General features: G+C 39.6%; 1 protein-coding gene across 1 annotated transcript in view; it reads right to left on the bottom strand.

Annotated features, from left to right (window-relative positions):
* The window catches only part of LOC130238854 (arf-GAP with dual PH domain-containing protein 1), a 37435-nt gene that overhangs the window by 6057 nt on the left and 3878 nt on the right, over nucleotides 1-27500 (bottom strand). The window contains exons 2-7 of the mRNA XM_056469970.1: nucleotides 19254-19384; nucleotides 18280-18371; nucleotides 13757-13839; nucleotides 10643-10755; nucleotides 9584-9730; nucleotides 904-987 (exon numbers count right to left, since the gene is read on the bottom strand). Of these exons, the coding sequence (XP_056325945.1) occupies nucleotides 904-987; nucleotides 9584-9730; nucleotides 10643-10755; nucleotides 13757-13839; nucleotides 18280-18371; nucleotides 19254-19384 (650 nt within the window). The remainder of the gene's footprint in view (nucleotides 1-903; nucleotides 988-9583; nucleotides 9731-10642; nucleotides 10756-13756; nucleotides 13840-18279; nucleotides 18372-19253; nucleotides 19385-27500) is intronic.

The following is a 27500-nucleotide window of genomic DNA, read 5'->3' as shown; positions in this document are numbered from 1 at the left end:
TTATATTGCAGCCATTTAATAAAATCACTTAATAGTGGTGTTTGCTGTGGGGTGTTTTTAAGCTGCAGGAACAGCACGACTGGTTGCAACTGAGGGAAAGATGAATGCGGCTAAGTACAGGGATATCCTGAATGAAAACCTTCTCCAGAGTGCTCAGGACCTCAGACTGGGCCTCTTTACCTTCCAACAAGACAATGACCCTAAGCATACAGCTAACATCATGAAGGAGTGGCTTCACAACAACTCCCTGACTGTTCTTGAATGGCCCAGCCAGAGCCCTGACTTAAACCCAACTGAGCATCTCTGGAGAGACCTAAAAATGGCTGTCCAACATTTACCATCCAACCTGACAGAACTGGAGAGGATCTGCAAGGAGGAATGGAGGATCCATAAATCCAGCTGTGGAAAACTTGCTGCATCTTTCCCAAAAAGACTCACGGCTGTATCAGATCAGGAGGTGCTCCTGCGAAATACTGAGCAAAGGGTCTGAATACTCGGACCATGTGATATTTCAGGTTTTCCTTTTAAATAAATCTGCAAAAATGTCAACAATTCTGTGTTTTTCTGTCGATATAAGGTGCTGTGTGGACATTCATGACGAGACACATGAGCTTTTTAGCAAATGGCTGCAATATAACAATGAGTGGAACATGTAAGGGGGTCTGAATGCTCTCCATGCCCACTGTAGGTATGTATATACACTGTAATACATCTATGCTTAAACTTTAAGATACATTCTCTGGAAATAAACCTATAGTAATCTCTCATGTAATGCATCAGGTTTTTCATGAACAGAACATGAGTGTGATGTGTAAATCACAGAAGAGCTGGACACAGTGAGTCTGAGGCTCATAACTCATGTTTATGTGTCAGCAGCCGCTGGACCAAATGAGATTCACATACGTCCTCATCATTAGCTCCAGGAAATGCCACCTTCTGGTAATGAAAGCGAGCTGCCCGGATCGCAGTGAACCAGTCCACCATTTCCTGCACACACACACACACACACACACACACACACACACACACACACAGGTTAGTTTTTAGTTGAATTTGGAGACTTTCCACAGACTTCTGTTGATTTTATACTGGCAAAGTGATATTTTCTCTCCCTGAACGTAACACTCCACGCAAACACACAGCCGGTCTGCATCTATACACCTTCAGATAAACATGATGTAGTGTTTTTCTGCTTGATTTCTCCTCTCTCATGCATGAAGACTGAAAGCCAGACACACAATGACAGAAAATAATCAGGTTTTTCTACCTCGGTCCCCATAATGTAGCATAAACACACACACACACACACACACACACAGACACACAAGCACACATACACTCACTCTGTCTCAAACACAAGCATGCACACACAGTATATATAAACCTAAACACACCCACGCAATCAAACTCATAAACACACACACACATGCCCATGCACACATAAATAAACATGAACGCACACACACAGACAAACCCCCAAGCATAAACAACATACACACACACACACACACACACACATACACACAAATGCGCACACGCAGACACATACAGAATCACACATGTACACACACACACACAAACACAAAAACATTTACACACACAAGGGCACACAAACATGCACAAACACACACACACACATTCACACACACACACACACACACACACACACACACACACAGAATCACACATGTACACACACACAGAATCACACATGTACACACACACACACAAAACATTTACACACACAAGGACACACAAACATGCACACACAGAATCACACATGTACACACACACAGAATCACACATGTACACACACACACACACACACACACACACAAAACATTTACACACACAAGGACACACAAACATGCACAAACACACACTCGATCACACACACATTCACACACACACACAGAATCACACATGTACACACACACACACAAAAAAACATTTACACACACAAGGACACACAAACATGCACACACAGAATCACACATGTACACACACACAGAATCACACATGTACACACACACACACAAAACATTTACACACACAAGGACACACAAACATGCACACACAGAATCACACGTGTACACACACACACACACACACACACAAAACATTTACACACACAAGGACACACAAACATGCACAAACACACACTCGATCACACACACATTCACACACACACACACACAAAAACATTTACACACACAAGGACACACACTCGATCACACACACATTCACACAGACACATACAGAATCACACATGTACACACACACGCACAAAAACATTTGCACACACACTCAAACAGGCACAAACACACTTGATCACAAACATTCACACACACACAGAATCACACATGTACACACACACACACACACACACACACACAAAAACATTTACACACACAAGGACACACAAACATGCACAAACACACTCAATCACACACACACATACACACATTCACACAGACACATACAGAATCACACATGTCCACACACACACACAATCACAAATACACAGAGAGACACACACTCAAGAACAAACTCACAACACACACACACACACACAAAACAATTACACACACCCAAACCCACACACAAAACACAAACACACACATTCACACAGACTAAACTATCATACACACCAAAAACACTCACACACACACTCACTGAGGGCTACACTGTGCAGTGTTTATTATCTACCAGCAGAGGGGGCTTTGTGGTGCAGAAACTGCTGTAAGAACTTCACACATACACACACACACACACAGAGGGCTACAATGTGCAGTGTTAATTATTCACCAGCAGAGGGGGCATTATGATGCAAAAACTGCTGTCACACACACACACACACAGAATCTGTGAAGCTAAAACCGTGCTGATCGTCCAGTAGATCAGGTTCTGCAGGACTCTCTCTCTCTCTCTCACACACACACACACACACACACACACACACACACACACACACACAATAGTGAGTTAAACCCGTCACACGTGATCTCCTGCATGGTTTCTGTTGTCTGATCCAGCTCTTTATCAACTCATATACTGCTACTGTAAAGTCACACACCTTCAGCTTGTGCTCCGTGTGTGTGTGTGTGTGTGTGTGTTTGCTGTCACCTCTTAATAAATACACTTTGATAGAAAGAATAACTTTGATATTGTTAGTAATATATCAAGATGAACACGTATGAAGCAGCTCAGGTTTCCTAGATTATCAATAATTCTCCAATCCACAGTCAATCAGATATGATCATCAGGCTCTACTGAGGGTTTATTTCCAGAACCTTCACTTTCTCTGATTCTCAGCGGTGGATCTGGCTTTTCAAGCCTCTGACACACCTCAAATGTTTGACACACAGGGCGACGAGGTGGCGCAGTGGGTAGCACTGTCGCCTGACAGCAAGAAGGTCACTGGTTCGAGCCTCGGCTGGGTCAGTAAGCGTTCCTGCGTGGAGTTTGCATGTTCTCCCCATGTTAGTGTGGGTTTCCTCCGGGTGCTCCGGTTTCCCCCACAGTCCAACACATGCGCTATAGGAGAATTGATCAACTACACTGGCCGTAGTGTGTGAGTGTGTGTGCGAGTTTCCCATGCTGAGTGTGTATGGGTGTTTCCCAGTCATAGGTTGCAGCTGGAAGGGCATCCACTGTGTAAAACATTTGCTTGAATAGTTGGCGGTTCATTCCGCTGTGGCAACCCGATTGCTGAAAACCTAAGCTGAAAAGAAAATGAATGAATAACGAATAAATAAAAACACACACACACACTCAAACATGCACACACTCACACACACATATGTACATGCACACACTCAATCACTCAAAGACATACACACAAAGATACACTCACTCTCTCGTACACACACACACACACATATACACACACAAACTCATGCACATAAACAAACACAATTGCACACAAACACACACACACTTAAATACTCACAACACACACACACACGCATATATATGTACATGCACATACAGTACACACATAAACATACACTCACACTCTCGTACACATACACATACACTCACATGCGCACACACAAACCCACACACACATAAACATACACTTAAACACTCTCTCAGACAGTCTCTCATACACAAACACACACACAGACACACACAAACAAACACTTATGTACACAAACACACAAACAGGCACATAAACAACAAACACAGTTGCACACAAACACACACACTTAAATACAAAACACACTCAAACACTCTCATACACATACACAAACACACACATGCGCGCACACACACACACATATATACATGCACACACTCACAGACACAAACAAACTTACACACATATACTCAAACACTCTTAAACACACACACTCACTCACTCAAACACTCTCTCTCACACACACACACTCACACACACACTTACACACAAACACTCTTTTACACACACACACACACACACGCACTCACTCAAACACTCTCTCTCACACACACATACTCTTTCTCACCATGTCATACAATAAGAGTTCTAAAGCTTAATGAATCATATAATACACACACACACACACACAGCTCTTTCCATGTCAACACACACACACATTGGGCTTCAGCTTCAGAGGACGGACTAATATCAGAGTAAAACACACAGCGCTGAAAGAGGAAGAGCGTTCACAGAGCTCAAACCACAGAGACTGAGTTCAGTCTGAGCCTCGTATTGACCAACAGCGTCTGATCAGCCCCACACTGGAGAAATAATGACCCACAATCAAAGAATGACCCATAAAATCAAGGAATGACCCAGATCCTCAAAGCCAGACTCGTCCTCAGATCAGCTCACACTGAAACTGTGAAGGACGGCCCAGCTTCACACACATGCAAACACACACTCATAGACACACACACATATACAGTACAAACACACACTCATAGACACACACACATATACAGTACAAACACACACTCATAGACACACACACATATACAGTACAAACACACACTCATAGACACACACACATATACAGTACAAACACACACTCATAGACACACACACATATACAGTACAAACACATACTCATAGACACACACACATAGACAGTACAAACACACACTCATAGACACACACACATAGACAGTACAAACACACACTCATAGACACACACACATAGACAGTACAAACACACACTCATAGACACACACACATAGACAGTACAAACACACACTCATAGACACACACGCATAGACAGTACAAACACACACTCATAGACACACACACATAGACAGTACAAACACACACTCATAGACACACACACATCGACAGTACAAACACACACTCATAGACACACACACATAGACAGTACAAACACACACTCATAGACACACACACATAGACAGTACAAACACACACTCATAGACACACAAGCACACACACTCTCTCACAGACATACACACAAGCATGCACATGTGCACAAAGCTACACTCTCACGCGCATACACATAAGCTCGCACACACTCACTCTCTCACTCACACACACACACACATGCTCAGCCATGCATGTAAGAAGAAAGCTACAGACACCCACACAATCAAACACACACACACACACACACACACACACACAATCAAGCACAAACACACACACTCAAACACGCATAACAAACACACACAATATTTGCATTGATTAATATTAGGGTGTCACGGTGGCTCAGTGGTTAGCACTGTCGCCTCCACAGCAAGAAGGTCGCTGGTTTGAGCCTCAGCTGGGTCAGTTGGCGTTGGAGTTTGCATGTTCTCTCCGTGTTGGTGTGGGATTCCTCCAGGTTCCCCCCACAGTCCAAACACATGCGCTATAGGGCAGTTGATGAACTAAACTGGCCGTAGTAGTGTATGAGTGTGTGTGAATGAGTGTGTATGGGTTTTTCCCGGTGCTGGGTTGCAGCTGGAAGGGCATCCGCTGCATAAAACTTATGCTGGAACTAGATATCTAGTTTACAAGTATAAACATCAGCCGATGAAGTCAGAAAAAAGAACTGATGTGAAGAAAAATCCAGTCGATCTTTCTGCTCAAGTGGAAAATATTAATAACACACACATATTAATAACACACTTCCTCTTTGCTTCTCAAGCACATGTATTTTGATTGAAGAATAATTAGATGCTCGTGATGGAAAACATGACTGAGCACAGAATATAAAAATAATCTAATTCTAATCGCTATTCATCAGGGGTCGCCACAGTGGAATGAACCACCAACTATTCCAGCATATGTTTTACACAGTTGATGCCCTTCCAGCTGCAACCCAGCACCAGGAAACACCCATACACACTCGTTCACACATACACACTCATACACTACGGCCAATTTCAAGAGTTCACACTTAGCTGATAATCAATAAAGCGTATTTGGCATGCTGTCCCGGGAGAGAGCCCTGAGCTCGTAATATCCTCGAGCCCGGGGCTCCCTCCCGTTAGAAGGGCGAGAGCGGAGTTCGAGCTCAGGTAGGTCTCGAGAACTCCCCTGCTTGTCGCTGCGTGAGAAGTGTAAACTAGGGTTGTCTTGGGTGATAATTCGGTTTATTCGATTGGCCATAGTTTATGTTTTTGGACGGTGGGGGGGACCCGGGGGAAACCCACGCAAACACGTGCAGAACATGTAAACTCCGCACAGAAACACTAACCAGCCCGATAGGAGGTTGGACCAGTGGTGTTTTTGCTGTGAGGCAACAGTGCTAGCCACTGGGCCACCTTGTCGCCCTATCGGAAAAAAGAGGGAGGAAGTAGGGATGGAAGGGGGAGAAGCTTCAAGACGAAGATAACTGGAGTGAAAAACTCTGGTTATTTATAATGCTTCCATAATCATCTAATGGGTCAGATTATGGAGCTAATGAGGAGCCGTGTTGATCAAAGCCGTGTTGATCATAAGCACGTGATCCTCTCGAAATTAGTTTAGAAATAAACCACACTTAGTTCAATTCCCCTATAGCGCATGTGGGGGAAACCGGAGCACCCGGAGGAAACCCACGACAACACGGGGAGAACATGCAAACTCCACACAGAAACGTCAACTGACCCAGCTGAGGCTCGAACCAGCGACCTTCTTGCTGTGAGGCGACAGTGCTAACCACTGAGCCACCATGCCACCCTAAGTTAACATTCATTCATTCATTGAATTTGTCATTAAATTAATCTAATGGATTAAATTCCGACAGTTTTCTGGGAGATAGAACAAAATGGGAGATGGGTCTGAAATACGGGAGACTCCTGGGAAATCTGGGAGTTTTGGAAGGTATGATGTATACACATATACTGTACAGTAGGTGGAAAATGATCATGAAATACTACATTATGTGTGGTTTTGCACCCAAAAATCATTTTAAGTAAGGACAATTGAAACGAAAGCCTATTAAAATGAGCTTAATATGACTCCTGTGAATAAAGGAGGAATGCAGGGATTCTTATTGGCTAATAATATTAATAAATATTATTAATATCAACCTTAAGACAGACACTGACTGTACTGACGCCTCTTCATAAACTTAGACAAACGCATAATTGCAAATACATTGCAAAAATACTATTCTTACTTAAAGCTTAAGGCTCTATTTTGACGATCCATGCGCAAAATGCAAACGCATTAAGGGCGTGTCAGAATCCACTTTTGCTATTTTAAGGATGGAAAAATCCACTTTGCGCCGTGGTGCACGGTCTAACAGGGTTGAGCTTATTCTCTTAATGAGTTATAGGTGTTTTTTGAGAATAAACCAATCAGAGCCTCATCTCCCGTTCCCTTTAAGAGTCAGTTGCGTCGCTCCATGGTGCATTTGCTTGTAACACGGGGAGTGACACAGACAACTGAATTTCGGATCCACTTGCAGGTTTATTCGAAGTCAGGGAATCAATGGTCAACACAGGTGCAAACAGATGTATAAAGGCAGTCCAGAATCGTGGTCAAATGTAACAGGCGAGAGGTCAGAAGGCAGGCGGCAGACAATGAGAAAAGTAAACAAGGCAAAGATCAAAACACGGAGAAACAAGACTAAGGGAAACACGTTGTAATGTCACTTTACAGCTAACAAGACTCGGCAATGTGAATGAGTGTGTGCGCTGCTTAAATGGGGTTTGTAATCAGTCCTTGACGATCCTCAGGTGGTGCGAGTGTAATCAGTAGAGACTTGGAGCAGGTGTGAGTGTGTGTGTGGCATGACTGAATATGTAGTCCATTAATGGCGGAATTGTAGTCCATGTCTGTGTGTGTGTGTGTGTGAGATCCAGCGATCTGGGAGTTATGATCGCAGGTGATCGTGACATTGCTATTTACATGACGGACTTTGTAAGTGTAAAAACTGAACGCTTCACTAGAGAGAAAACAGTTAAACAGAGCATCTGCAGCGCGAGGAAGAGAGATGAGCCTCCTCATTGTTTACTTTCACTGTCACTCTCGTGGATAGAGAAACGTGTTGTACACAGACATCTATCAGCCTATACATAATTAATTTTGTTTATTAAGCGCAAAGATTTGATTCAAAACTATTTCTAAATTCAGTTCTAATCTCCAGCAAAGGAATAAATGAACAATAATAATGAAGTGTGGTCAAAACACTGAGTTATATCCTAATACACATGCTATGACCCATATGGTCTAAAACCAGACAGGTGGACAAATCTGAGCTTGTTTTTAATAAAACAAATATAAATATGCAGATAATCAATAATACTAATAATAATAATAACATTATACAAAAGCAAATAAAACTGAAAAGCCTCCCAAGATGAAGAAGGCATGAAAGTATGGTTTTATATTGATGTAGGCTAGAAAATAATATGTTTTGTAATATTTTAATCCTTTATATTTATATCCTATATATATCCTTAATACTTTAATTCTTTTTCATGTGTAAAGATATTTGTGTATTGTTGTACACCCTGTTTGTATTAAGCAATGTGTAAGCGAGGCGCACAACTAACGCGCTCTGCGCTGGACTATAGACCAGCTTTGATCTGGTCTATTGAACAGTCTATTATAGTTCCTCAAAACAGCAACGCTCCAGCAATGCGCCTCAACACGCCTCCTTTTTGAGATCAGAACGCCTATGGGCGCACATATAAGCGCAAATGCATTTGCTATTTAAACAGCGTGGCTCAATACGTCAAAACGACTCCTGCGCCAAGCTGAAACTAGCATATAAAAATTGTGTCTCGCTTTGCGCCGCATTGCGCAGGGTGTTTGTCCTGTTTCTAGTCCAGATATCTAAAAAGTCAAGCCAAAATATAGTCTTGTTTTCAGAAATAATGAGTCAAAATGAAGAGAGTTTCTCCTTAAACAAGTAAAATAATCTGCTAATGATGTAAGGGAAGTGATGTTACGTCACAGTGAAAATAGGATCACTTCCCTTACATCATTAGCAGATTATTTAGCTTGTTTAAAGGATAAACTCCCTTCATTTTGACTCATTATTTCTGAAAACAACACTAGATTTCTTGCATGTCTAAAAAATGCTTCTTGATTTAAGAATTTTCAGATATTTGGACTAGAAACAAGACGAAAACTCGAGGTAAGACAGGCATTTATTCAGTGTATGCGGTATTAAAGCGATGTTCTGGTTACCTTACTGTCTTCGTGGTACACAAAGATGTTCCTGGTGCTGTTGTCCTTCAGGTATGTGATCTGCAGGCCACACGGGTTCCCGATTTTAGCCGGCTGGAAAGCAGCGTTCATGGTTTCAATCCTCATTATGGCCTTGGGTTCCCTCGCCTGGAAGATTACAGAAACATCTCAGCGATAAACACACGACAAAGAGTTTTGAGAGTCTCTGGAGTCACATAACACTGGAACGGAGCCCACTGTGTGTGTGAGTGTGTGTGTTAGCTAATTCTTTTATTCATCAAGGGTCGCCACAGTGGAATGAACCGTCAACTATTCCGGCATATGTTTTACACAGCTGATACCCTTCCAGCGGCAACCCAGTACTGGGAAACACCCATACACACACACTCTCATACACTATAGCCATTTTAGTTCATCAGTTCCCCTATAGTGCATGTGTTTGGACTATGAGGGAAACCCACGCCAACACGGGAGATCATGCAAACTCCACGCAGAAACACCAACTGAACCAGCCGGGACTCGAACCAGCAACCTTCTTGCTGTGAGGCGACAGTGCTAACCACTGCATCACCGTGTCACCACAAATCTTTTATAATTTCAAATATATTCATACAAATTATTAGATGTGTTATTTATTGTGTATATATAAATATATAAGAGCTGCACGGTGGCGCAGTGGGTAGCACGTTCACCTCACAGCAAGAAGGTCGCTGGTTCGAGTCCGGACTGAGTCGGTTGGCGTTTCTGTGTGGAGTTTGCATGTTCTCCCCATGTCGGCGTGGGTGTTCTACAAATGTGTGTGTGTGTGTGTGTGTGTGTGTGTGTGTGTGTGTGTGTGTGTGTGTGTGTGTGTGTGTGTGTGTGTGTGAGATTGTGTGTGAATGTGAGTCTGTGTGTGTACTGCATATGCATTTGTGATTGTGTCATTGCATGTGAGAGCGCATGTGTGCACATATATGTGTGCACATGTGTGTGTATGTGTACTGTGTATGCATAGATGTGCGGATGCATGTGCGTGTATGTGTGTGTGTGTGTGTGAGACAGAATAAGTGCACACACGTCCTGCTTGTTGAAGTATTTGAGCGCTCCTTCTCTCTCAGACAGGATGAACTTGCGGCTCAGGAACTGTCCGTTGTCTCGTCCGCGTTTCCACAAAAAACCCTCCCTGTAGCCTAAAACACACACAGACAGCGAGAAGAAGAAAGAAAATCATTTATACACACGCACACACACACACCGTCTCCTCTACTGCCTATCAATATCCACATCCTCATAATATTTCTGTCATTAGGGAAGTTGTATCTCGAACACAGAGTTAATAATAAACACACATTACTATGAGATTACCACGTGGCCCTCCTCTGACATCTGAGTTCAATATTGCCCAAGCGCTGTTTAACAGAAGGAACACACATAAACATGATAGGTTTATATCTAAAAATGGGTCAAAAACTACAAGAAACACCTAAATAAATCAAATTTCACCAACAATTAATAATAATAACACCAACTCCTGCTTTAGCACTAAATTCTCTGAGCACAAACAAGTTAGTTAATGTAAATGAGCTAATGATCGTGTCTTCAGCTGTAGATGTTGTCTTTGAATGGAAATTGCATCCTGATGACTCATCCTGCACTACAGGGAATTCCGTCCAATCAGAGGGCTTCTCGGCAGCGTAACGCTCACGGCTGTGTTTTTACCGCTCTTCCACAACGGTAGTAGTGCCGCTCGACCCTAGAGCATCTGTTCTCCATCTCTGTCTATGACTTTCTCTTTCTCCAGCATTATTCTGCTCACCGCACGATCTCTCATCCATCATTCACTCCGCATGACATCATCGATCAATAACCACACCTCTCCCATCAATAACTCTATTGATTGGCGGAGGAGGAAACACACAAACACACACACACACACACACACACACACACACACACACACACAAGCTCATTTCTGGAGATTTGAAAAAAAAATGTAAGTCAAAAATCAAGTCACTTTTTAAATTTAATTCCTCTTATTATTATTATTATTATTATTATTATAATTTGTACATACATTTATACAACTGCTCATTAACGTAATGTCTAATCAGCCAATCACATGGCAGCAGCTCACTGCATTTAGGCATGTAGACATGGTCAAGAAGATCTGCTGCAGGTCAAAGCGAGCATCAGAATGGGGAAGAAAGGGGATTTAAGTGACTTTGAACGTGGTTGTTGGTGCCAGACGGGCTGCTCTGAGTATTTCAGAAACTGCTGATCTACTGGGATTTTCACGCACAACCATCTCTAGGGTTTACAGAGAATGGTCCGACAAAGAGGAAATATCCAGTGAGCGGCAGTTCTGTGGGCGCAAATGCCTTGTTGATGCCAGAGGTCAGAGGAGAATGGCCAGACTGGTTCCAGCTGATAGAAAGGCAACAGTAACTCAAATAAGCACTCGTTACAACCGAGGTCTGCAGAAGAGCATCTCTGAACACACAACACGTCCAACCTTGAGGCGGATGGGCTACAGCAGCAGAAGACCACACCGGGTGCCGCTCCTGTCAGCTAAGAACAGGAAACTGAGGCTACAATTCACACAGGCTCACCAAAACTGGACAAGAGAAGATTGGAGAAACGTTGCCTGGTCTGATGAGTCTCCATTTCTGCTGCCACATTCGGATGCTCGGCTCAGAATTTGGCCTTAACAACATGAAAGGATGGATCCATCCTGCCTTGTATCAGCGGTTCAGGCTGGTGGTGGTGGTGTAATGGTGTGGGGGAGATTTTCTTTGGGTTCATTAGTACCAATTGAGCATGGTGTCAACACCACAGCCTACCTGAGTATTGTTGCTGACCATGTCCATCCCTTTATGAGCACAGTGTCTCCATCTTCTGATGGCTACTTCCAGCAGGATAACACACCATGTCATAAAGCACCAATCATCTCAGACTGGTTTCTTGAACATGACAATGAGTTCACTGTACTCAAATGGCCTCCACAGTCACCAGAGCTCAATCCAATAGAGCACCTTTGGGATGTGGTGGAACGGGAGATCGGCATCATGGATGTGCAGCCGAACAAATCTGCAGCAACTGTGTGATGCTATCATGTCAATATGGAGCAAAATCTCTGAGGAATATTTCCAGTAGCTTGTTGAATCTCTGCCATGAAGGATTAAGGCAGTTCTGAAGGCAAAAGGGGGTCCAACACAGTACTAGTAAGGTGTACCTAATAAAGTGGTGTGTATGTATGTATGTATATATATATATTTAATTTTATTTTTTTGGAAAAAAGATATTCCTTTAGAGGGCTAATAATATTGACCTTAATTTAAAACTGCTTTTATTCTAGTCAAAGTAAAACAAAACTTTCTCCAGAAGAAAAAATATTATAGGAAACACTGTGAAAATTTCCTTGCTCTGTTAGACATCATTTGGGAAATATTTGAAAAAGAATAAATATTTTACAGGAGGGCGAACATTGTAAAGCTGCAGTATAGAAGAGGGCGGATGGGAAATGAATGTGCAGGAGGGAACAGAACGTCTCAAGCCCAGCAGCATTGAACACAATCCTTGCAGAAATACCAAAAGCCCACATCGAATCCTCCAGACAATACACTCCAGAAGCATAATTCAGCACAATATTACACACATCAGCAGATCTCATACAATACACACACACACACACAGAAATGCATGAGCACATCTGAGTGTGTGTTAAAGATGAGGTCACCGTCAGCCAATCAGATCTCACGACTCAATAAATAAAGCCATGAAACTGGATATTCTAAGTGCTGATCAAAGCCTGTTAGACGCCGATGCGCCTCTGAGACAGACATCAACACACACCGACAAATGCACAAGAATATGAACACGCACACAGAGAATAAAAGCGTTTCATACACTTATTTTTCATGCACATTTTGGAATATGGCATTAAAAATATTCAATATGTGCAATTTGAAGACCCTAAATTTCTTACTGAAAATTAAATTATGTGCTAAACATCTTCCCAACACTGTCAGGAGTATAGTTTATATAAAGTCTGTCTAAAAAAACAGGATATTCCCTGCAGTTTATGCCAGTAAGTAAATAACTGACCATAAATACTAAATACCACCATATAAACATGGCATAAATATAGTTTATTTATTATAAACTGATAATATTTAATATCGTGTTTCTGACCTGCTGAGTACGGCTCTTGTCTCTCGATGTGTATAAACTCCTGTCGCTCGTATTTGGCTCTGATCCACTGCTCCCGCAAAATTCTGCACATAAAAACACAAAAATCAAATATGATATTAATAGTTCAATATAAAAATAATGCATGTACAGTGAATAAAGAAAAAAAAGAGCATTTGTTGGCATAAACTGAAGCATTTCTTTGTGCTTTTCATATATATATATATATAGAGAGAGAGAGAGAGAGAGAGAGAGAGAGAGAGAGAGAGAGAGAGAGAGAGAGAGAGTAAAATGATTATAATTAGTGCTGGCAAAAGATTCATATTTTAGATTAATATTTATATGTGTTTGCTGTGCACGTTTATTTTCATTCATTCATTCATTCATTCATTTTCTTTTCGGCTTAGTCCTTTTATTAATCTGGGGTTGCCACAGTGGAATGAACCGCCAACTTATCCAGCACGTTTTTATGCAGCGGATGCCCTTCCATCTACCCAGTTCACCTGTGCCGCATGTCTTTTGGACTGTGGGGGAAACCGGAGCACCTGGAGGAAACCCACGCGAACGCAGGGAGAACATGCTAACTCCACACAGAAACACTAACTGACCCAGCCAAGGTACCTACTGCGCCACTGCGTCGCCCAATGTTTATTTTGTACATATAAAATATAAACTAAAATATTTACATGTATATTTATATATAATTTGTATTAGATATAAATATCAAATTTACAAATATAAATAAAACAAATGTTTATATATACATTATATATATATATATATATATATATATATATATATATATATATATATATATATATATATATATATATATATATATATATATATATATATATATATATATATATATATATATATATATATATATATATATACACACACAAATGTATGTGATTATTTATATTTATACACACATCCAAATGGTTATTTACTTTTATGAATTAAATATTTATATCCAATACAAACTAGATATAAAAATATATGTCAATATTTAAGTTTTGTGTATGTATAGATTATACACAGTGAGTACACACACATTTAATTAATTAATTATAATATATATAATTATTACTTAATAAGCACTAGTTATAATACAGTATTTTTGTCTGGTTTTCATATTAACAAGCTAAATGACTTAACCTCTTAAGGCCCAAGCTGTTTTTTACATGCATTTTTATTTCTCTTTGCTATTTGTGCTTATTTGAACCTAATTGGAATAAAACCTGAGTATCATCTTTTAATATGATGTACTTTTAGGGAAAAATGATGTCCATATGTGTGGACTTGTGGTCTGAACTTCTATTAAACACTTTTTCCTGACTGTTTTTTAATGCATTAATAACACACACATATTTTTTGAACATGTTTTGACTATCAGAGAGTAAAAACATTTTTTTTTTTCATTTTGGACAGTTAAAAGCAGTGTTTGGGGCATTTCATATGCTGCAAAACAGTTGCAGGATGACCCAGTATGTCTGAAACCAAATATAAAACATTCAAAGTATTTTAAATAGCCACTTAAGAGCTGAATGTGCTGTCTGCGTATGTGGCCACTCCAGCCCCAGGAGGTTAAGATGGTAAAACTTGTTTTCTTGAAAAAATAACTAATAAATGAAGAGCTCAAATCTAGAAAAATTAACTATTGATTACTTTTTCCTTTGAATTTAGTTTATTTTTCTGACCGCGTCTGCAGTTTTCTTTTCTTGTTTTAAAGGGCACCTATGGTGAAAAATCTGCTTTTCAAGCTGTTTGGACAGACATATGTGCATGTATGGTGTATAGAGCGTCATATTGGGGTGATATAAGCACACCCAGTGCTTTTTTTTTCAATTTAACAACATAAAAACGGTGGACCAATTGGAGCGGTTTTCAGACCGACCGCAACTTTATGTAGGAGAGCGGTCCCCCCCCCACCAATATTGATTGACAGGCGCGTCATCATATCCTCAGTTTGTTGATTCACGTCCGTCATTTTCAGCGTGAGTGGAAGCGATATCACTAAAGGAACACGCTAGCTCTATTTTTAGATGCAAGGCTCATTGGGCTCAACACAAGATCAATATTCTCCACATTATCGCTCTAATCAGAATTATTGGTTGTATCTTTAGGTAGGTTTGCAAACATGTGTACTTCTCATTGAGTCTACCTTATACTTCAGCCGTTTGCATTTCTCGCGATCCCAGAAGCTCCCTGTGATCTTAACTAGCATGCGTTTTACAATTCTAAACATCGGTTTCTATCAGGGTACACTCAAGTCGACGGCTGGGCGCCGCGGACCGCTGCAGAAATCAATGTTTAGAATTCAAAAATGCGTGGCGCGACGATTCGGGACACTTCATGTTTCTGCCGCGCCACAGAGAGTGTCTGGTGTGCCGTGTCGCGGCTTCGAGCAGCGCATCCGGTGCCTCAGTCAAAGTTAATTCAGTGTGCGTGGTTATTAGTCTCTGTGTACAAGCTCGGCACTTGAAACTAGCACACAGTTGGCTGTAAAACTGTACAAAGACTGATTCTGTACTCTCTGCTTGGTCTGTGTCTGAGCCGTATATGTACGACTGAATGCTGATCCTCTCCTGCTCCTTTCAATCTGTCTGTCTGTGTTGCTAACACAGAGCGGGTGAGCTCATGGCCCCGCCCCCTTGTTACGTTGAGCGGGAAGCCGAAACTAATCTACATGTGAAGCAACACACCCCTAAATCAGCGAGCTGTGGACACGCCCCCAACATGACACTTTTTAACACATTATAATAAAACAAATCTGAATTATGTTTTAAACTGAACCTAAACTGGAACACTCAGAAGAACCATAATATTAATATTAAATCAGAAAAAAGAGTTCAACTATGTGCCCTTTAAGCAAACATTTAATTTTGATGAACAATTTTAGTAAACAAGACGTCATATCTTCAGTCTTTTTGCTTCTCTTGTACTGTAAATGCCTGGACATGCCAATCGCTGCTCATTTACTTCTGTAAAGTCATAAATTTCCAAGATTACGAAAGATCACACTATTATTTTCTAAAAGCCTGAGAGTAAAGTAGATAACAGGGTAACTGTGACTTGCATTTGTGCCTTACATATGATTCACGACTGACACAATTATTTCTCATGACTTAAAGTCAAAACGTTGCTCAATTATGATTAGATCACTTGTTATTAACATTTTATATATTTAATGTTTATTATACAATTTAGGGGCGTCACGGTGGCGCAATGGGTAGCACAATCGCCTCACAGCAAGAAGGTCGCTGGTTTGAGTACCAGCTGGGTAAGTTGGCGTTTCCGTGTGAAGTTTGCATGTTCTCCTCCTGTTGGTGTGGGTTTCCTCCAGGTGCTCTTGTTTCCCCCACAGTCCAAACACATGTGCTATAGGGGAATTGATCAACTAAATTGGTCGTAGTGTATGAGTGTGTGTGTGTGTGTGTGTGTGTGTATGGGTGTTTCTCAGTACTGGGTTCCGGCTGGAAGGGCAGCACAGTTACTCTTTTTGACCATTGCCTGCCTGACTATTCTGTTTAATATAGGTGCATGTGGATCCTCAACTCCGTTGCCAGTATTGTCAGTTACAGTTTTATTATTATATAATATAATATAATATAATATAATATAATATAATATAATATAATATAATATAATATAATATAATATAATATAATATAATATAATATAATATAATATAATATAATATAATATAATATATAATATATAATTCTCAGTTATAATAATAATAATAATAATATAATATATAATATTTTTATACATAATATAATTGTCAGTTACAGTTATGTTATTATATATAATATTATATAATATAAAGTTTGATTCAGCAATTTAAAATAAAAAATATGCATTTTTAATACCATAATTAATATTTTATTTTCACTCCACAGGTGTCAAACTCAGTTCCTGGAGGGCCGCAGATCTGCACAGTTCAGTTCCAACCCTGCTCCAACACACTCACCTGTAGGTCTCAAACAAGCCTGAATGGACTCAGTTAATCTGATCAGCTGTGTTTCATTAGAGATGGAACTAAACTGCAGAGCTGCGGCCCTCCAGGAACTGACACTGACACCAGTGAACTATAAAACTAACAATATTGTAAAATCATGGACTGTAAAAATTGGTAAACCTTTTATTTTGCATGGGGGTTTTTGGTTTGATTCAGCAAATCAACATGTAAATACGCTCAGCTGATTCATACGGCTGACTTTAAGCTCACAGTTTCTTCATGGTGTCAGAAATTAAGCAAAGAAACAAACAGGAAGGAAGTGGAGGTTTACAAGAGTGGACCACAGCTATCCAGACATGTGAGAAAACACCCTCCGCTTGTGTGTGTGTGTGTGTGTGTGTGTGTGTGTCACTGAACAAAAAAAAAAACAATGATGATGTCAGGGGAACAGATAAACAATGTAAAGGCACTCGATAGTGTGTGTGCGTGTAAGGGCACTCAGTAGGCAGCAGGAGGAGTGTGTGTGTGTGTGTGTGTGTGTGTGTGTGTTGTGTCTCACCTGCAGTCTGTGTGTGATGGACGGAAGTAAAACGGAGGAACCTGCTGCTCATATTTGGCCTTCGCTGCTTCATTCCCCATAGAGCTGATGAACTGCAGAGAGAGAGAGAGAGAGAGAGAGAGTGCATGTGTGTGTGAGAGAGAGAGAGAGAGAGAGAGAGAGAGTGCATGTGTGTGTGTGAGAGAGAGAGAGAGAGCATTGCACAATATAAGACCAGCAGGTGATACTTTTATACACAGATGCGTCTGATAACACTAGCAGAAATATTAGCACTATTAGAGACACATTTCCACTTTTAAATAGCAAGTCATTAAATAAAATAATTAATTACAACTATAAGAATAAATAAATATTAAAAAATATTAAATAATTAATTTAATAAAAGTGATTTAGGAATATAAAAATAAATAAATAAATATAAAATCTAAAAATAAATAATATTTCATTTAATTCAATTTAAAAGTATTTAAAAATATAAAAAATATATATAAATATTTATTAATTAATAATTAATTTAATTACAAACTATTAACAAAAAATAAGTAAATAAATATAAAAATATTAAATAATTAAACTATATTACAAATTATTTACCATTAGAAAAATAAATGAGTAAATAAATGAATAAATAAATAATTAATTAATTAAATTAAACTAAAAATTAATTACCAATATTAAAAATAATATATAAATATGTAAAAATAATTTTAAATATTGAGAAATCTAAATAATATAAAAATAGATGAGTAAATAATTAGTATAATATAAAATAATAATATTTTTAAAATATGGCCCAGACAGACATTGCTGATGTTTTTACGATTTCTGAGCATAATACTGTGAAAAATAATTTAAAAACAATAATTTTCTGACTTTTTTAATGCAAAATACTGTAAAAAAAAATTAAATATATGAAACAAAACACTTTTATTTTAAGTTTATGCCCATCTTGGGGTTTCCAAGAAGCTGCTGACCTCAATCTCTGTGTCCTCAAACGTGTCCTGCAGGACCGACTTCACACTGCAGAGACTGAAGACGCTTCTGTGGATGAGAGAGCAGCCCTGACACACGAACACTCCCAGACTCACACACACCCAATCCGGCTCTGGAGGAGACAGAACACACACACATACCTGAGACTGTAGAGCATCACACACACACAATCCACTACACACCCAATCTAGCTCTAGAAGACAGAAGAACACACACACCTGAGACTGTAGAGCATCACACACACACACACACCCAATCCGGCTCTGGAGGAGACAGAACACACACACATAACTGAGACTATAGAGCATCACACACACACAATCCACTACACACCCAATCCAGCTCTAGAAGACAGAACACACACACACCTGAGACTGTAGATCATCACACACACACACACACACACACACACCCAATCTGGCTCTAGAGGAGACAGAACACACACACATACCTGAGACTGTAGAGCATCACACACACACACACACACCCAATCCGGCTCTAGAGGAGACAGAACACACACACACCTGAGACTGTAGAGCATCACACACACACACACACACACCCAATCCAGCTCTAGAAACCAGAGCACACACACGTGAGACTGTAAAGCATCACACACACACACACACACACAATCCGGCTCTAGAGGAGACAGAACACACACACATACCTGAGACTATAGAGCATCACACACACACACACACACACACAATCCACTACACACCCAATCCAGCTCTAGAAACCAGAGCACACACACACGTGAGACTGTAGAGCATCACACACACACACACACACACACACACACACACAATCCGGCTCTAGAGGAGACAGAACACACACACATACCTGAGACTATAGAGCATCACACACACACACACACACACACACACACATTCCACTACACACCCAATCCAGCTCTAAAAGACAGAACACACACACACCTGAGACTGTAGAGCATCATGCACACACAATCCACTACACACCCAATCCGGCTCTAGAAGACAGAACACACACACACCTGAGACTGTAGAGCATCATGCACACACAATCCACTACACACCCAATCCGTCTCTAGAGAAGACAGAACACACACACACCTGAGACTGTAGATCATCATGCACACACAATCCACTACACACCCAATCCGGCTCTAGAAGACAGAACACACACACACCTGAGACTGTAGAGCATCATGCACACACAATCCACTACACACCCAATCCGGCTCTAGAAGACAGAACACACACACACCTGAGACTGTAGAGCATCATGCACACACAATCCACTACACACCCAATCCGGCTCTAGAGAAGACAGAACACACACACACCTGAGACTGTAGAGCATCACACACACACACACCCAATCCGGCTCTAGAGAAGACAGAACACACACACATACCTGAGACTATAGAGCATCACACACACACACACACACACAATCCACTACACACCCAATCCAGCTCTAGAAACCAGAGCACACACACACGTGAGACTGTAGAGCATCACACACACACACACACACCCAATCTGTCTTTAGAAGACAGAATTCACACACCTGAAACTCTAGACTAGAGCATCACACACACACACACACACACACACACACACAAGCACACTCCACTACACACACCCAATCCAACTCTCGGAGACAGTCGGAGATTTAATTTACAGTAGGTGTCCGCAAGTTTCATGACCGAAACACAAGCAGAGCTAACACAGAGGTGTGTTTGTTATTGTTTGAGTAACCCAGGCTCCGCCCTCTTCTTGAAAGGGGGCGGGGAGCAGCAGCTAATTTGCATTTAAAAAGACACAGCAAAAAAAAAAAAAATGAGATAATGAGCTAAAACTTCACTCACTCACACACACACACACACACACACACACACACACACACACACACACACACACGCGCACACACTTTAATATAGTATTGTATGCATACAATGTGGCTCAGTGGTTAGTACTGTGGTCTCACAGCAAGAACGTCGCTGGTTCAAGTCCCAGCTGGGTCAGTGGGTGTTTCTGTGTGGAGTTTGCATGTTCTCCCCGTGTTGGTGTGGGTTTCCTCCGGGTGCTCCGGTTTCCCCCACAGTCCAAACACATGTGCTACAGGGGAATTGATGAACTAAATCAGCCGTAGTGTATGAGTGTGTGTGAGAATGAGTGTGTATGGGTGTTTCCCAGTACTGGGTTGCACCTGGAAGAGCATCCGCTGTGTAAAACATATGCTGGAATAATTGGCGGTTCATTCCGCTGTGGTGACCCCTGATATATCAGAGAATAAGTCAAAGGAAAATGAATGAATGAATGAATGCACACATCTCTATGAGCATTAGTGGAGAAAATACTGAAGTGCAGCAAACCCTCGGTGTGTTTCTGTTCTTTCCAGGGTGAATACCGAGGTATAAACGCCTCTACAAGCAAAGCAAACCACAGAGATTATATATAATAATCATCCTGTCAGTGTCAGCTTCAACATTTAACACAAGCAAAGCCACAATAGGAAGGTCTGTAATGTCACACACATCTCACACGTACACACCCTCTGTACACACACACACAGGCAGGCAGCCACTTCACACAGATAAACTGCAAAAGGAAAAGAGCAAGTTTGACACACTTGAGGCGTGAGTGTTGCTCCATCAGCGGTATCGGCAGGTTTTAATGCAGTACAGGAGTTTTTGATCACATTTTAACGACACAGACACGATTTAATTTGAATGGCAATGTGAATTTTTTTAAATAATGCAAATTTTGTTGACTAATTATTTTAAAAAAATGTAAATATTAATTATCATTACTATTAATGTAAGTGTATATTCATTCATTCATTCATTCATTTATTCATTCATTTTCTTTTCACCTTGGTCCCTTTATTAATCTGGGGTCACCACGGAATTTCTCTTTAATTCTTTCTATATATATATATATATATAAAATATATAATATAAAAATAGATAGAAAAATAACTAATAAAATAACTAATAATAATATATAAAATATATATATATATATATAAATATATATATATATATATATATATATATATATATATATATATATATATATATATATATATATATATATATATTTATATATATATAATAAAATTAAATTAAAAATTATCTAAAAATATAAAAATGTATTATATATAATATTGAATTTAATTATAAATTATTTACAAACAAAAAGTAAGCTGCGTCAGTTGGCGTTGGAGTTTGCATGTTCTCTCAGTGTTGGTGTGGGTTTCCTCCGGGTGCTCCGGTTTCCCCAACAGTCCAAACACATGTGGTACAGGTGAATTGAGTAAGCTAAATTGTCCGTAGTGTATGAGTGTGAATGAGTGTGTATGGGTGTTTCCCGGTGATGGGTTGCAGCTGGAAAGGCATCTGCTGCGTAAAACATATACTGGATAAGTTGGCGGTTCATTCCGCTGTGGAGACCCCGGATTAATAAAGGGACTAAACCGAAAAGAAAATAAATGAATGAACATTAAGCAAAAACCCTACACAACTGCTTGGATGTTCACTGAAGTTTGACTTAATCAGCATCAGCACGAGCACTAGAAAAGGTAACTCTAGCCTACAGCAGCTCAAGGCATGGTTTAATGGATGATGAATGCACTCTTAACACAAAAATACGCTGACTATTTCACATTATTATTCTCAGCTGAACCGCCTGCGGGCAAACGTCGGCTGTCGGCTGTGACAAAACTGAAAGTCAGGTTTTTTGACTTCTTAAAGTGACGCAATGCATGAGAAACTGTGCCACGTCCAACGCTCGACGTGTGTGTGAAAAGAAAAACAGTGGAGGTATTGTTTGAATGAGAAAGCAGCGCTTGGAGAGAGCGGCAGAACGATAGAGAGGCTTGTGACCGAATCAAGCGGACTTTGTTTCATTCTTTAGTTGGTATTCTTGACCTGCTATCTGCGGATCAAGGTGTGGCTCTGTCTGCTACCAGAACACACACCTTCTATAGTCACCAGTTTGATTACACACACACACAGACACACACACACACACACACACACACACACACACACACTGAGGGAAAACTGATTTATGGAATAGTTCACCCACTTTCCTCTATGCATTAGTGTGTGTGTGTGTGTGTGTGTGTGTGTGTGCGTGTGTGTGTGTGTGTGTGTGTGTGTGTGTGTAAACATTGCCTAATTAGGCTGTTAATGTAAAGAGATGCAACAGAATATGAGCAAGTTAGTTAACATTAGCCATGATTAGTCATTCATTCATTTTCCTTCGGCTATTTATCAGGGGTCGCCACAGCGGAATGAACCACCAACTATTCTATATGTTTTATGCTGCGGATGCACTTTCAGCTGCATCCCAGTACTAGGAAACACCCATACACACTCATTCACACACACACTCATACACTGCCATGTTACCATGTTTTTATTTTACTATTAACTTATTGCAATACTTTAATCAGGTTTCAACTAAATTGTTTTAGTTATATAAAGTTAATTACTTACTATTTTAATCAGTTTTACTAATTTAAGGTACTTAAAATTACATTTGATTCAACTTAACAATTTAAGGCAGTAAGATTTTTAATAGTAAATATTTTTAATAGATTTTTAAATGAGATATTTTGAAGAATGTACTGCTGCTCTTTTCCATGCAGCAAGATTATATTATACAAAAGCGTAATTACAGTGCCTGTATACACAATATATACACAGCATAAATAAGCATACACCCCCTTTTGAAAATGTTTATTTTTATCCATTTCACAGTGAATTTAGATAATATATATTTAGTGCATTTAAATTGTTTATCATTTATTAATATATTATTTATTTAAATTGATTAGTTATTATATATTATTTATTAATTATTTTATTAAACATATACAGTTGCAGTCAGAATTATTCACCCTCCTGTTTTTTTTTTAATTATTATTATTTTTTCCCAAATAATGTTGAACAGATTGAGGATTTTCTCACAGTATTTCCTCTAATATTTGTTCTTCTGGAGAAAGTCTGATTTGTTTTATTTCGGCTAGAATAAAAGGAGTTCTTAATATTTTAAAAGCCATTTTAAGCTCAATATTATTAGCCACCTTCAGCAATATTAGTTTTGGATTGTCTCCAGAATAAACCACTGTTATACAATGACTTGCCTAATTACCCTAACTTTACCCTAATTACCCTAGTGAAGCCTTTAAATGTCACTTTAAGCTGAATACTAGTCAAATATCTAGTCTAATATTATGTGCTGTCATCATGACAAAGAAATCAGTGATTAGAAATGAGTTATTAAACTATTATGATTAGAAATGTGTTGAGAAAATCTGCTCTCCGTTAAACAGAAATTGGGGGAAAAATATAAACATAATACGCTAATAATTCAGCAAGGGTTAATAATTCAGACTTCCACTGTATGTTATTTAAAAAAAAGTGTGGTCACAGAACATATTTAGGAATAGAAATATAATTAACGAATTAATTAATTCATTAATTTACTCCCACGAAGAATCATCAGCCTATAATGATCGCTGATTAGCTCCTGTACTAGATGGCGGGAATTCATTTGTCATATAAACCAAAACTATATATATATATATATATATATATATATATATATATATATATATATATATATATATATATATATATATATATATATATATATATATACAGATATATATATATATGAGTGAAATGTCTAGTGTATTCTGTAGTCTTTGGCTGAATCTGCTGTGTTTTGACAATAGTGATGGGCCGATTTGTGTGTCAGTGAACGCTGACCTTTACTGCTCAAAGTCAGTGATGTGCTACAGGGTCTGTGAAACCTCAACGACTCTGAAAATAGAGCACAGGGCTCAGTGTGTGGCTTCAGCCGCATTTATTAAAGATTTGATCACCACTCTGTGTCTGTGTGTGGATTTGTGTATATATGTTCTAATATATCATATATATATATATACACACACACACATGGTGATTTTGGAATTGTGAGTACATTTTGCATCTCCTATATAAACCTATTGTTTGATGCTTAGATGTTTAAAAATGTTTAAAACAATAGCACAAATTAGTTTTCTCTAGCAATAGTGTTTGTACATGTAATTAGGGACATTTTCTGTTGTGGTGAGTACAGTTGAGTACAGTTGCTATGGTAACACAAGAACTACAGTACTTGATCTGTTGTGGTGATTCCACAGTTGCTATGGTAACACAAGAACTACAGTACTTGATCTGTTGTGGTGATTTCACAGTTGCTATGGTAACAAGAACTACAGTACTTGATCTGTTGTGGTGATTCCACTGTTGCTTTGGCAACAAGAACTACAGTACTTGATCTGTTGTGGTGATTTCACAGTTGCTATGGTAACACAAGAACTACAGGTCTTGATCTGTTGTGGTGATTCCACAGTTGCTATGGTAACAAGAACCACAGTACTTGATCTGTTGTGGTGATTCCACTGTTGCTTTGGCAACAAGAACTACAGTACTTGATCTGTTGTGGTGATTTCACAGTTGCTATGGTAACACAAGAACTACAGTACTTGATCTGTTGTGGTGATTCCACAGTTGCTATGGTAACACAAGAACTACAGTACTTGATCTGTTGTGGTGATTCCACAGTTGCTATGGTAACACAAGAACTACAGTACTTGATCTGTTGTGGTGATTTCACAGTTGCTATGGTAACACAAGAACTACAGTACTTGATCTGTTGTGGTGATTCCACAGTTGCTATGGTAACACAAGAACTACAGTACTTGATCTGTTGTGGTGATTCCACAGTTGCTATGGTAACACAAGAACTACAGTACTTGATCTGGTGTGGTGATTCCACTGTTGCTTTGGCAACAAGAACTACAGTACTTGATCTGTTGTGGTGATTCCACTGTTGCTTTGCCAACAAGAACTACAGTACTTGATCTGTTGTGGTGATTCCACAGTTGCTATGGTAACACAAGAACTACAGTACTTGATCTGTTGTGGTGATTTCACAGTTGCTAAGGTAACAAGAACTACAGTACTTGCTCTGTTGTGGTGATTTCACAGTTGCTATGGTAACACAAGAACTACAGGTCTTGATCTGTAGTGGGGATTCTACAGTTGCTATGATAACAAGAACTACAGTACTTGATCTGTAGTAGTGATTCTACAGTTGCTATGGTAACAAGAACTACAGGCCTTGATCTGTTGTGGTGATTTCACAGTTGCTATGGTAACAAGAACTACAGGCCTTCATCTGTTGTGGTGATTCCACAGATGCTATGGTAACAAGAACTACAGGCCTTGATCTGTTGTGGTGATTCCACAGTTGCTATGGTAACACAACAACTATAGCATTATAAAGAAATGACCCAATATTGTAGTTTTCTACAGCTATAGGGTAAATTATACTACAATACACCACAGTTTACTGTAGTAAAATCTAAAGAACACTACAGTATTTATGCCAGTTTATCAGATCACTACTTTACAGTTTAGACTAATTAACATAAGGAGTTGTAAATACTGTAATGGCTCAAAAACACTCTTACTCTTATTTTTTCATGTGGGCAGTATGACTTCACACTGCTATGCGAATGAAAATCTGGTTTAGGAAGAAGCAGCAGCTTCTTTAACAGTAGATGAGATGCACATTGTGCTTGAACAGCTTTATATCAGTAGATAAACACCACAGACTAACACACACTCATCCTCAGATACCGGCTGCTTACTCATAGATCTGTGAAGTGATGTAAACACGTCTCCTTTTCTTTGTCCTGAGTCATCTGAAGCACCTGCTGTCGGAATACAGTCAGGATATGGGCTGAGGTCCAAACGCTGGGCACAAATCCCAGAACACACCATATTATTAGTGTCCTAATAGGACTGTATGTACGTCAGCCTGCGTGTGTGTGTGTGTCTGTGCGTGTGTGTGTGTGTGTGTGTGTGTGATACTGTACTGAAAAGCTGCAATGCAGAAAAATATGAGCAGTGTGTTTGAATGCACTGATTAATTAACATCAGGAGGTCTACGGTATAATCACACCACAGCAATAAACACACAGCAGCGGCACAGGTATCTGAGAATACAGCTGAGTCATACACTCTTATGTATGACTCACACACACACACACACGCACACATATACAGAGAGAGAGAGAGACAGAGAGTGAAAAGATACAGTGAAAGACACACACACACACACACACATACACACACACACACACACACATACACACACAAACACAAAAACATA

This window comes from Danio aesculapii, chromosome 12, assembly GCF_903798145.1.
Source record: "Danio aesculapii chromosome 12, fDanAes4.1, whole genome shotgun sequence".
In the NCBI taxonomy this organism is placed as follows: Eukaryota; Metazoa; Chordata; class Actinopteri; order Cypriniformes; family Danionidae; genus Danio; species Danio aesculapii.
Note: the sequence above shows the minus strand (reverse complement) of the source record. Positions and strands in the feature narration are given on the sequence as shown.